This window comes from Leptonychotes weddellii, chromosome 7 (genome assembly GCF_054177405.1).
Source record: "Leptonychotes weddellii isolate Sample4059 chromosome 7, ASM5417740v2, whole genome shotgun sequence".
Lineage (NCBI taxonomy): Eukaryota > Metazoa > Chordata > Mammalia > Carnivora > Phocidae > Leptonychotes > Leptonychotes weddellii.
The window spans coordinates 85,459,504-85,473,042 of NC_138375.1; the positions used below are offsets into that span (position 1 = coordinate 85,459,504).

The 13,539-nt window shown below is 32.8% G+C and overlaps 1 protein-coding gene across 6 annotated transcripts in view; it reads left to right on the forward strand.

The window, feature by feature from the left end:
- SSBP2 (single stranded DNA binding protein 2) overlaps window positions 1–13,539 on the forward strand; it is a 284,354-nt gene that overhangs the window by 221,101 nt on the left and 49,714 nt on the right. For all 6 annotated transcript variants that reach the window (XM_081826638.1, XM_081826635.1, XM_081826636.1 and 3 more), the window contains 2 exons: window positions 2,637–2,696; window positions 13,172–13,238. In XM_081826638.1, the coding sequence (XP_081682764.1) occupies window positions 2,637–2,696; window positions 13,172–13,238 (127 nt within the window). The remainder of the gene's footprint in view (window positions 1–2,636; window positions 2,697–13,171; window positions 13,239–13,539) is intronic.

Consider the following 13,539-nt stretch of genomic DNA (forward strand, 5'->3'; position numbering starts at 1 on the left):
TAACACTTTATATTATCAGTTGGTAACCTCTTAGATTAGTATTTTACCGCTAAAGAATTTAAACTAGTTTTAATATCTTGAATTGTATTTGAAAGGAAATTGGCCTCTGAATGGTGAAGTACAAGTATTAGTTGAATATTCTCAGTTGCTAATATGCACACTCTTGTGGGTTCGGTTGCTGTGTCTATACGTCAACAGGTAGGCAAGTGAGGACCTATGTGGTTAACTAGGTAACTTAAGGTAAGGATCAATCTGAATAGCAACAGCTTATGTTATCGCAGCACTAATTCTATATCAAAAGTGCTTTACCCATAGCAATCTTTGTATTTTAGGTAAAAGTAGTAGATTTTTATCCCAATTAACTAGATTTTTGTCATTTTTCCTTTAATTGGATTGATACAGATTGGAATTTTAAAGTGGTTTTCTTTTCTTTTTCTTTTTTTTTTTTTTTTTGCCAAAAACACATACATTTGAACTTGGAGGAGGGCATACAAGAGGAAATAAATTAACTAAAGTGAGAATCTTTTTCTCTCCCAACCTTCCTCTATAGAAGTCTATAGCTTCCCAGCTACCACATGCTCTGCCTCTCCCTCTCAGTAGTCCCTTGATGGTTCCTCACAGTCAGATAGGAGAGTATGACAATCCCATTAAAATACCTTTATTCACAGTACCATCGATTAGAGAAATTTCTCTTTTCAGATAGTCCATTATATTAACACTGAAAACATCATTTTACATTCAGAGGAATATGCAAATCTCAAATATTCTGTTTCAAATAAGGTCCATCTCAATGTTTATCTCAGCATTTGGTATTTAGTAATATTTTTAACATAATTTCTACCTTGGATTCCATTTCAAAGTGAATTTTATAGACAGGAATTATTAGTTTTATATAGGTTTATTTTTATTTCTCCATGTTTCAAAAACTAAATTGATATACTTTGGATTAATAAACGTGTCATAAAATATCACTTTGTGAAAGGAAGAAAAACATCCCAAGACCAATGATACAATATTTAATTACTAATTTTTTTAAATGAGTCCAGAATTTAAAAGGCAGTTCCATAAATGAAATTAGGTCATTAGAAATAAAGCAGAGGGAGTGTGAATATTGGGATAAGCTTCTAGTTGGCAGTATAGTTAACTAACTAATTCTATTTAGAGTCTAGAAAGGATAAAGAGAAACAATTTTGATCAAATATATGAAAACTAAACATTCTTTAAATGTTAAAATTGGAAAATTCACTTAAGTTTTATCAGTTGGAGGTGACAGTATTACCTGAATAATCCAGTGTTTCTGTCCATTTAAGATGATCTCCTGGTTAACATAAAGATTAACATGAAAAACATATAATAATGGTCTAACATGTAAGAACACAGTGAGCAAAAAACTGAATTGCTTGTTTAACTCTAAAGTTCCTCTTGTTGGTTTGTCAAATCTTCCAAAAGATATTATGGAAACAGTTCATACAGCATAAATTTGTTAGGATTGTATTTTTCAGATGCTGCTTTTTAAAATAACCCTAATTTTAAAATGTAGCCAAGAACTACACGCTCAGTTTCTAAAATGTTTATAGAAAATACGTTATAAATGTGGAATTTAATTATGTAAAGTACTACAGATTTGGCTTGCCAAGCTTTTGTGAAATTGATCTAATTTATATTACTTCACTCTTAATATTTTACTTCATGATATTCCATCATTTAGAGTTGATAATTTACTTATGTTACATATAATAAATTTTATAGTGTAACATAATTAATCAAAATTATATAATTTTTCTGTAAAAGTGGAATTTTGAATAATGTTAGGAATATACTTTGAAAAATTTGATGCCTGAATCTGAGTGATCAAAAATACTCTTCCACTAAACATTGGACAATAATTAAAATGTTATTTTTAGGATATTTTTCAGATTTTTTGGACTGACAGAGTCAGCACATTTTAGCAGAATGTGATTTATCTAACAAGATAAATTGACTTGAATTTTAATGTAAGACCAATTTTTTTTCTTTTGTTAAAAGTACACAGCTCATAACCTGCTAGTCTCAAAATATGCAAAGAAATTTCAACTTAAAATTTATAATCAATTTTGAATTATAACGAACACTTGAAAAAGGAAAGCCAAAGCTCTTTTCACCATAAAGAACCTATGGAAAAGAAATTTCTTTGCCATTGTAAACATGTATAAAAGAAAAAGTGAAGAAATTCAGCAACTTTAAAATTATTAAAGGAAATTGATAACAAACTGAATGAGTCCAAAGTATATGTTCAGAACCCAATTTATGTAATGATATGGCCAATAAGCATATTCCTGAAGTCTTTGCTGAGATTCAGTTGCCTAAATTCCTAATAATTAACATTTAAAAAAATTTTTGCTTTAGTTACTTTAGTCATCTTTGATGTTTTTATATTCTTTTTGGAAAATGTTCCAGATATTCTACAAAATAAAAAATTGGATGGTGTTTTTTCTTAAAAGCGTTTATTCTCCTGAAAGCAACCACATGGGGAAATAAGTTGATTTATGCTTTGTATAATTAGAAAATTCTTTAAAACAGTTTATTTTCAGATCCGTATTTTACATTGTGCTGTTTTTTTGTTTTGTTTTGTTTATTTATTTGTTTTATTTCAATAGCCTTTTATGTCACCTCGGTACCCTGGAGGTCCAAGGCCCCCACTGAGGATACCTAACCAGGTAAGATTCATGTGCTACTTAAGTCAATGGGTTTTGTTGTTGTTTTTAAGAATCAATAAATACCTTTAAAATGTCATGAATATTTTTTTCCTATAAAAATATTAAATTATCCTTTCTCTATCCCATTTAGTGCTACTTCTGGTAATACATAAACTACTTCAAGGATTGGCAAACTACTGTCCATATGTTGGCTGACTGTTTTTGTAAATAAAATTTGATTGGAAAACAGCAACACTCATTCATTTACATATTGTCTGTGACTTCTTTTACACTGCAGTAGATTTGAATGGTCATGGTGGAGACCATATGTAGACTGTAACCCTCAAATACTTACTATCTGGATCTTTACAGAAAAAAGTTTGCTGAGCCTTGAAGTCTACCATATACCTTGAACCTAATTGTGTATGTGTATATATATAATTTTGGTAAATGCTAAACACGGTTATTTAAAAGAGGACAATAAAATTTTCTATGAACATACTTTGCTTTATTTTTATATAATATGGTTTCAATATCATGGTTATAATACTCCTATCAGTTTTCCCCAGTTATAATGATATATAGAGAATATAATTAGCTGCTTCTAGAAGGGTTAGATCTATTAATAAGTAAATCGTTAGCAATAGATCTTCCAGTTCTTTTTACCTACTAGAGCTCTCTGAGATTTCATAAGCTTTTATTCTTACATAGTTTTTTTTATCAATGTCAGAAATATTTATTAGCTGAAGACAATAAAGCACAATTTTTACTTGCAAGGAGTTTATAATTTAGTTTTAAGATACAGAAAATGTACATTTATATAACACAAGAAGAAATTAAATGCTTAATCTTATGGAATATTTATGTCGAGTAATTGTTTTGTTACTTCCTTTAATTCTGTTATTGTATGTCTCAGCATTTTCCAAGATCTAAAGTAAGCCCTGTTATTCCAGTAAATTCTTTCTCATTCTTACTCTCTTTCTATCTAAACTTCCTTCCTGACCAAAAATGTAACAAGAAAGTTGCGCTTCCTAGCATATTTGATAGCAACAGAGTTCTGCTTCTCCTCTCCTAACTCTTGCTGAAATTATGCAGTGTCCTTGAAGTGTCCCAGTTTGCTGGTATTCTCTGCTTCTCGTGCACAGCAAGGATGCCGGCACCCACATCCACCCCCAAGGGAGAACGTTAAACAGGCAGCAGTGCTGGATCCTCTCATGGTTATAGTGCTGGGAGTCCTCACATTAGCAACTGGAGGAGCTTTTCCCTTCAAACCCAATCTGCATTCAGTACGTAGGGCCAGGGAAACATGGCATGAAATAGGAAAAGGAAGTGCACAGATGCCAAGTGTTTCCAACATATGGGAATTTTATTTTCTCTGTGGGTGAACCTGTGTATATTAACAGTCAGATCTACTTATGTAGGTGCCTGAGTTTTTAGAATTTCCTTCTAAACGATGGAAAGTTGTATCTTTCATTGGAGTCTTCATGATGTTTCAGATACCCCATCCATAGCTTTGTATGTTACTTAGATCTAAGAGGTTCCTGAACATCTGAATTAGGGAAATGTGAGTTTCTTGTAGCAAGTGTGTTACTAAAATTTTTTGGCTCCATATATTCCATATCAATGATGAAAATCTGATGGGATTATTGGAATTGGATCCATTTGACGTTGAAATGCCTGCCATGTGTAAATACAATGCTGGGTTCCATATCTACTGAGACTCATAAAATGGAAAACACACTTTGTGGAAGAAGAATGGGTTGTGGTAAATCTAGATTGTTTGAAACTTTTTTAAGAGCAAGTACATGATGCCTTTGGATTTTTAAAAGAGGCAATTAAAATTTTAAAGGTAAGAAAGAATATGATTCAGGCTCTTTTTCCTCAAGAATTTTAAACAGTCTTTACCTAAGTATATTTTAAAATAATTATACTCTTGTTTGAGTGGCTCTTTTTGTCCACTCATCCCCCCCCACACACACTTTATATAGTTAAACTTTATTAATTCAAGCATCTGTCTTTCTAATGTATAATAATTTACATTTATACTATTTTTAAAAAGAATTTTCTGAGCAAATTAATTGTGTTAATAGTGTAAACATATTGTTTTAGGAAATGTTTAACCTATTTAGGATCATGACCTTTTCAAGCAACAGAATGTTTCTTCAATTTTATCATGTAGTCATTAAAGTAGAATTGGAAAAACTATTTTTGATGATTAATTGGAATCTTGCATATAAAAACAACACAAATATGTTAAGTATTTTTTTATTTCATCTTCATTTAGAATGATCATAAACTAATTAAAATTTGTTTTTCTGATAGATTGTATCTAAGAAAATAAAAAGTGAAATACTCTCCAGGGGTATTAAATAATCATTTTGAATATGTAAAAGATATTCCTTTAATAAACAGATTTTTCAGAATTTATAATTTCTAATGATTAGACTGTAGATTTTAAGTTCTCCTGAGATGGTTTTTATGGTTCTAGACTAAATTCACAATGGTTTATACTAGTTGTATATTTATAGGACTGGGTATTTGGAAGATGGTATAATATCACTCTACCAAAAAAAATATAGGAAGGGGTAATGGTCTCTAAAAAATGGAAGAAAAGTAGAATTACAAAAATATACAAAGAATATATTGCAAATAATATTTGCAGCATATAGTGCAAAATATACTGCAAAGAATAAATATATATAAAAACATATGAAACATAGAAATTAAGTCCAAAAAATATATTTGACTATACAGTTTTACACTGAAATTAGCTCAACTGTCAGAATAGGTCATTGGTGTTGCAGCATCCAGAACCTGGAGGAGAACAAGTCTTTATCCTTCTCTTAGATAAAAGTTTAATCAGAAAAGTTCACAGTGTTTATTCAACACTATGCTGAGGAAACCGAGGCAGCCAGAAATAGAGACTGTTAATGAGTGACACCAAGAATAAACTACTGATTTATTGATTCCATAGAATTTTTAGTTTATCCTTTATTTCTGACCATTCCTGAAACTCTGTAAACAGGTATGTGACGTGGTTGATGCTGTTGACCATTTTATATTCTAAAGCTGATATTGGTATTCTAAAAACACACTGCATCTGACCATTCTACTGAAAGTCTCGAAGGTAATAGTAGTTGAGTAGTTAAATACGTGATGATGAATCAAATGGTGAAATAGTATGCAGCTACTAAAAGGCATGTTATAGAATTAAATTTTTGATGGGATAAAATGTTTATGATCTATTACCAGCTATAAAGAAGTCACAAAGCACATGTAGTATATCACCTTTTATATATCACTGTACAAACTCAGTTTCCCCAGCTCGCCACACACACATACACACATTTGTCAAAGACCATAAAGACTATGTCCTTTATTTCTGGATAATAGAATTATGAATGATTTCTTTTTTTATTTCTGCATTTTAAAATTTGCATCGAACCAGTATTTCATTTGTGATTAGAAGAAGATATTATTGGTTAATTATAGAATAGGTAAATAAAAGTACAGATATTTTATTCTTCTGGTTATTCAATATATAAGATTATCCTTCATTAATATTGAATATATAGATCTTACATGATAAAAGGAAAAACATAGTGGATGCTAAGGATAGGCAAATCTTAAAAAGGATTTTTCTTCATTGCTTTTCACATAGGGAAAATACCAATAGGCATTTGAGCAGAAAAAACGTTGTTGGGATGTTTACTCATACACTGAAAATAAGTTTACATATTCCTATAACAAGGTACCTATATTTTAAAGTACACTTTATGTTCTCTTTTCAGGATAAATGCCATTTAGCATGTCCTTTCCCAATAATTTTGTCTTGGTAAAGTTTTCCACATGTAGAATTTTACTTTTATTTAATGATATCAATGTAAGAACATTAGACCTCAGCTGCATTAAGAGAAGTATGTTCTACATTGAATAAATAATAGGAGTCCTATAGCTGAAATTTTAAGGATGACTATAGTAAATCTCTAGCTTTAAAAATTAAATGTTGCACAAGTCTAATATAAATTAGTGATTAATAATGAAAACATAAAGTAATTTTTTTGGTCAGTTCAGAATATCCCTTTCTTCATTGAGATCTTCGCATTTCTTTATTATAATAATTACACTACTAATATATTTAGATTATTATTTGAAAAAATTAAAAAACGTATTATTTTCTTATAATTTTGAATTATGAGTGTATCCTGGGATATAGGCCCTTTCCAATTTCTACCTTTGTAGAACATAGGAAATTAACAAATTCAAAATGTCTGGCACAAAAGAAATTCATTCTCCTTCCCAAACCAAGAAAACTGAACATAGTAAATGCTGTGCAATCTTGCTCAAGTTATGTATGTAGAACTTTTTGATACAATGTTTACTTCTTTTGCCAAAACATATCTTATTATCTTATAACATTTTTATCACAGATATTCCCTTTTTGGATATAAGTAAAAAAAAGTCCATTGCCATGTATTTGATAGGAAACTGCATTGGGCTATACAAAATCTCTCTCAAAAATATTCAATCATTCAGCACATATTTGTTGAGTTTTACTATGTGTCAGGCACCATTCTACTTGTAGGCATATGTCAACAAACTAATGAGAATCCCTCTTCCTGTGGAGCTGGCATTCTAATTCAGCACTACCCAATAGAACTTTTTTTAACTTTATTAATTTTAATTTAAATGGCGGCATGCAGCAAAGAGCTAGTATATTGGATAGTGTACTTGCAGTAGTTGAGATATAGACAAAAGAGAAATAAATAAATATATGTCAAATGGTGAGTTGTGCTTTGAAGACAAATGTTTTCCTATACTGACTGTAACATTTCTGCATTTTAATATCTTTTTTATGAATAGTGCCTTTTTGCAGGAAAAAAAAATGACTGATATTCTTGAAAGGACCTCATTTGTGTCAAGCATCTTAGGTCCAAATGCCAGGAATGCCCAGCAATGCATGACTTTGAGCAAGTCACTTAACCTTTCTGGGCCTTGATTTTCTTACCAGTAAAATGAGAATGGACTCAATTATTTCTAAAATCCTCTCTACTTTTAAGCTTTCTTAATTAGGTGATTCTACTTCACTTTATATAATTGTGAGGGGGCCCATCCAAAACGTTGGTAGGTCGAAATTATTAACTGAATTATATCATAAAAGCAACGATAAAGTCAGTATTTTTTTCATCATCAGTGAGCCTTTACTCTCTCTGAGGAGGCAATATAGGTATCGGTATTCAAGGAAATATGTACCAGAATCTTAAGTTCCTAGAGGGGCTTACCACTGGAATCATATGATGAATCCTTTGTGAACTAATTTTTTTAAGAAGCAAGACATTTCTCCACATGTTTCTGTTTAAATAAAATTTCATATTATTTCGTTTATTTTAAATCCTAGGAGTTAAGGCTTATATTTAGAACTTTTGGAATATGTTGACCAGATTTGAAGCCTTGGCTCTGCTACTTACCAATAGTATAATCATCAATAAATTAACAAATTATTTACAAGCAGTAGTCCCCCCCTTATCTGTGGAGGATATATTCCAAGACCTCCAGTGGATGCCTGAAAACCACAGATAGTACCTAATTCTATATAGGCCATGTTTTTTTCCTATGCATACATTTCTATGATAAAGTTTAGTTTATAAATTAGGCACAGTAAGAGATTAACAATAATAATTAGTAATAAAATAGAACAATTACAACAATAAACTGTAAAAGTTATGTGAATGCAGCTATTTCTCTCTCAAAATATCTTACTGTACTGCACTAACTTTTCTTCTTATGATGATGTGAGAACATAAGATGCCTATGTGATGCGATGACATGATGTGAATGACGTAGGCATCATGACAAAGCTTAAGGCTGCTCTTGACCTGACAATACGTCAAAAGAGGTATCATCTGTTTCAGGACTGTGGTATAGCATGGGTAACTGAAACTACGGAAAGTGAAACTGTGGATAAGGGCGAACTACTGTATTAAACCTGTTTCTCATCATCAGGAAGGATTAGTAATAATAATAATAACAACCTCATGAGATTGTTGTAAGCACTGAGTGAAATAATAAATATAATGAGCCACAGGTATATATTATTGTTGATTTTATGTTTGTTATCATTAAGTGCCCTCATCATTAGTGTTATTTTCTCTGTCACGGTGAAGATCTTTTATAGAACAAAGAATGTATGTCAAAATTTGTGACTAGTTATACAAGTCTGAATGGAATGTGATTAGCATATTAAAAATATGAAGATAATATCAACCCACAAGATATATAAATTTATTTTTCCTGATGTTAAACTTTTAAGGAATGTAGCGATTATGGGCTTGTTAGTGGGCAAAACAATCATCTGGTAATCCCAGGACTGATAAAAATCTTTTAAAAGTTAGAGTTCTGACCTACCAAAAGATAAACACTGATGGCCAAAGAGTTCGATTTAGAAAAAGGACACTGTTTTTGAATGACAACTTGATATTAATCATCATTTCTATGAGATTATGCTGTATTTTTAAGTGATGAATAGAAACTAAAAGACTTTGTCAACTGTTTTGATATTCCAAGATAAACAGGAAAAAGTAAAATTATGAAGAAAATTATTTCCAGGAATAAAACATGATGCCCTTAATAAGAGTTAGAAATTCAGATTCTAAGTCCGGAGTATAAAACTTTAACCACTTGCAGAGCTCAAAAAGCAAGAATTCCAGACTCACAATTGAAGATAATGCTAATTAGTCATATAATTTCAGTTCGCCTGATTCATTTTTTAAATAACTTTTGACAGTGTTGACTACTTCTTGCTTCTTAAAACTCCCCATTCTAAAATGTTGGGTTGGTCCACTTTCTAATTTCATTCCTATTCAATTTCACTTTCCTTTCCTACCTCTCCTTGTATTTTTAAAGATTTATATTTTTGTGGGGTGCCTGGGTGGCTTGGTCCATTAAGCATCTGACTCAGTTTCTGCTCAGGTCATGATCTCCGAGTTGTGAGATTGAGCCCCACATGAGGCTCCACACTCAGTGTGGAGTCTGCTTGAGATTTTTTTCCCTCACCCTCTCCCTCCCCCTCTACTCCTATCCCTGCTCATGTTCTCTCTCTTTCTCAAATAAAATAAATAAAATCTTCAATAAATATTTATCTGAGCCAATAGGCACAGATAGGTTCCATACTCCTTCAGAGTTTACAGTCTACTGGAGATGGAGAGAGGAAAATAAGCTGTGATTGTATTTAAGTTCTATGAAAATGAGGTATAAAATCCTATAAAAGCACATAAACAGGCCTTACCTCCCTGGCATGTTAAGATGTTCAGGAAGGAAGGAGTCATCCAGAGGTGACAAAAAAAAGAAATGTTGTTGTGGTTGGGAGATCTGTTATATTGAGCAAAAAGGTGAAAGATATTGAAGACAATGAAAGCCAGGTTTCTCACTATAGGAGAAGTATTTACAAACATAAAAAAGAAGAAGGTTAAAAATAATCCTGAGGTTTTACACTGGAATTGGACCTGTTGACTTTGTTCTGGGAAATATGAATTTATGGCATGTGTATATACCCCCCTCACACACACAGATATAGAGTTAGTCATAGATATATATGTGTGTGCATATACACATGTGTGTACATACACAGATTTTTTAGTGCAACATCTACTGAGAGGGCCAAAAAGTAGTGTACCCAAGTTACAGTGAGCACTCTGATATCTCAGGTCTTGATGTCTAAATGTTGTTCTCCACTAGAGGGAATCAGGGCTCTGGGCCCTTTGGAGTAAGGTCTGTTTTCAGAGCTAGGCTACAAAAAATAATGAGATGAGGGGCGCCTGGGTGGCTCAGTTGGTTAAGCGACTGCCTTCGGCTCAGGTCATGATCCTGGAGTCCCGGGATCGAGTCCCGCATCAGGCTCCCTGCTCGGCAGGGAGTCTGCTTCTCCCTCTGACCCTCCTCCCTCTCATGCTCTCTGTCTCTCATTCTCTCTCTCAAATAAATAAATAAAATCTTAAAAAAAAAAAATAATGAGATGAACTTGGAACATCTCATCCAAGGAAGAAAATGTTCAAAATATGATGGAGACATGTCAGAAGACCATAAGGACCAGCTTGAAGAGCCTCCCGCTGGCCAACTCTTGAGTATTTGAATATTAAAATAAGTGATAATAATAGATTACAACCCATTGATTGAAATAGGAAGGAAGGAAGGGTGGAAGAAAAGTTGTTCCTTACAGCGGATATGCCGAATACACCACATAGAATGATAGACATGGGATATCTCCATTTGGCAACTATCCTAGTGCTTAGCAGTTGTCAGTGGATGCTGGTGGATTGATAAATGATTGATGATGAATGGGATACTGACAATCTTGGAATAGCTCTAATACTAAAAGTAATCAATTACAAAGGGGAAAAGTAATGATCCCATGGTGTACAGACCTGGTGTACACCAACACAATTCAATGAGAAAGGTTAACATCCCCAGTAATGGGATGAGTGAGCATCATGTGCCTCTGAGGTGATGATATCTTCAGGAACCCTTCTAAGAAAATAGGACCTGAGTGTGGGTCATGAAAAGGCATCAGAAGATCATCCTGTAGAATCGAAGACCCAGACTAAAACTGTTGAGGATATGACAGGGAAAGACTAAGGAATAATTCCTGCTTGGACGAGGGTGAAGAAATACAACCACTAAATGCAACATGTGTTCCATGAGATCCTGGTCACAGAAAGTAAAAAGAAACATTGTTGAGACAAATGGCAAATTCGAATGAGGTCTGTGGCTTGGATGGTAGTGTTGTATCAATGTGGATTTCCTGTCTGGAAACGTTGTGTTATGGTTATTTATGGGAATATCCTTATTTAGAGAACTATATTCTGCAGTACTTAGAGGTGATGAGGCATAATGTCTACAGCTTGCTCTCAGGTGGTTCTGAAAAAGATTGATGATAACAAGTGCATATAGAGAGAAGGAGAAAGGGTAATTCAGGGCAGGTGTGGTGAAATGTTAACAGTTGGGCAATTGATGTCAAAGTCTATGGGAATCCTTTGTACTGCTTTGTATAATTTTTCTGTAAGTTTTAAAATTAAAAAATATGTATATATATTTTAAAACAAATGGGAAAACTTATCCCAGCCTGGGGTTATATGGAAGAATTTTGCCAGGAACTGATCCCTAAACTGAGATCTAAAATATGTCAACAAGAGGCACATAGAGGTCTGTGAGTTCCTTCAGATGAGAGATTGTTTCGTTTTAGTTTACTTTTGTTTTTAGTGGTAGGCATTGAGATATTGTTGATTAAATTCATGAATTGAAAAACCCTGAAGGAAGTTTGGTATGGCTGGAAGTTAGAATGTTAGGGGCAGCAGCAAGAAATTACGTTGGAAAGATAAGCAGGGAACAGATCATATAGTAGCGTGTGTATTCGGTGTGCTTGTAAGAAGAAAAAATTGAAGAATTACAAAAATGGCTTGAGAAATGACAGCTCTCTACTGTATCCAAGTGATAACGATTAAGAAAATAGTTCTGATCTGGGGGACCAGAGCAAGATGGCGGATGTGTAGGAGACCTGGATTTCATCTGGTCCCAGGAATTCTGCTGGATAGGGATCAAACCATTCTGAACACCTAAGAACTCAACAGGAGATCGAAGAAAAGAATAGAAAATAGTTCTGATCTGGACATATAAATTTTTTATTATTAAATTTCTTTTGAAATGTTTGTAATTTTTCACTAAGTAGACAAGTTTATTCTGCTTTAAGTTAAATCAGTGAATCTTATAGAAATTCTTGCCAATTGTCAGGATTATGTCTTCATGTGAATGAGTACATGTATACTCTATAGGATCGGGTTTAAATCATTTCTAGTTTGGTCCATCTCTAAGTTCTGCTCAGACAACTGTTAGACTCTTGTGATTCAGGATATATCCAGTATCACACCCTTCATAAAATAAACCCTGTCTGTTAATCACTCCACCTTTTTTCCCTTCTAGTTCTCTTTTTTCCATGCAGCCAAACTGTTTGAACTTAATTGGAGTATTATTTTTCTAAATGGTTTCTTAGGGAAAATGTAACAACAACAAAAAATTTATTGGCCCCTTGGCATTTTAGTCCTGCTGCTATTGTAATGCCAAATGAGTAAAATAATCTGTAGAAAATACAGCGATTACATTCAATAAGCAAAATTAGATATTTTAGTACCCATAGTAAATTAATTTTAGGGAAAGGCATTATACTTCTCAGGATGAAATAGGACAATTTTGCCTAGATTCTTGTTTCCAAGAAGAACTTATTTTATTTACCACAAAATTGAGCAAGGTAGAATCTTTTTAGAACTAAGAACTTATACTAGGTATGTAGAGCCTTAAAATTTATAAATTAATGTGAAATATAAGAAATCTGGTGAAATACTGAATGCATTCGGTAATTATAGGAATTTTAAAAGAGAATTGTTAAAGCACTTATTTTGCAAATATTCAGAATATTTTGTTTTGTTTTGTTTTACTAAATAACCTAGGCACTTGGAGGTGTCCCAGGAAGTCAGCCATTACTTCCAAGTGGAATGGACCCAACTCGACAACAAGGTGACAACTTTAAAATAAACGTGAAATTGAATGCAGAATCTCAAATACTTTATTTTTTAAGGACAATTGTATTTGTATAAATCTTCCATAATTATACCAGTTGCATTTTTGCAGGTAATGTGGCCAGATGAGTTATATTTTCAACTAACTCTTTTTTTTTAAGATTTCATTTATTTATTTGAGAGAGAGAGAGAGCATGAACGGGAGGCGGGGAGAGGGAGATGCAGACTCCCCGCTGAGCAGGGAGCCTGACGCTGGGCTCTATCTCAGGACCCTGAGATCACAACCTGAGCAGAAGGCA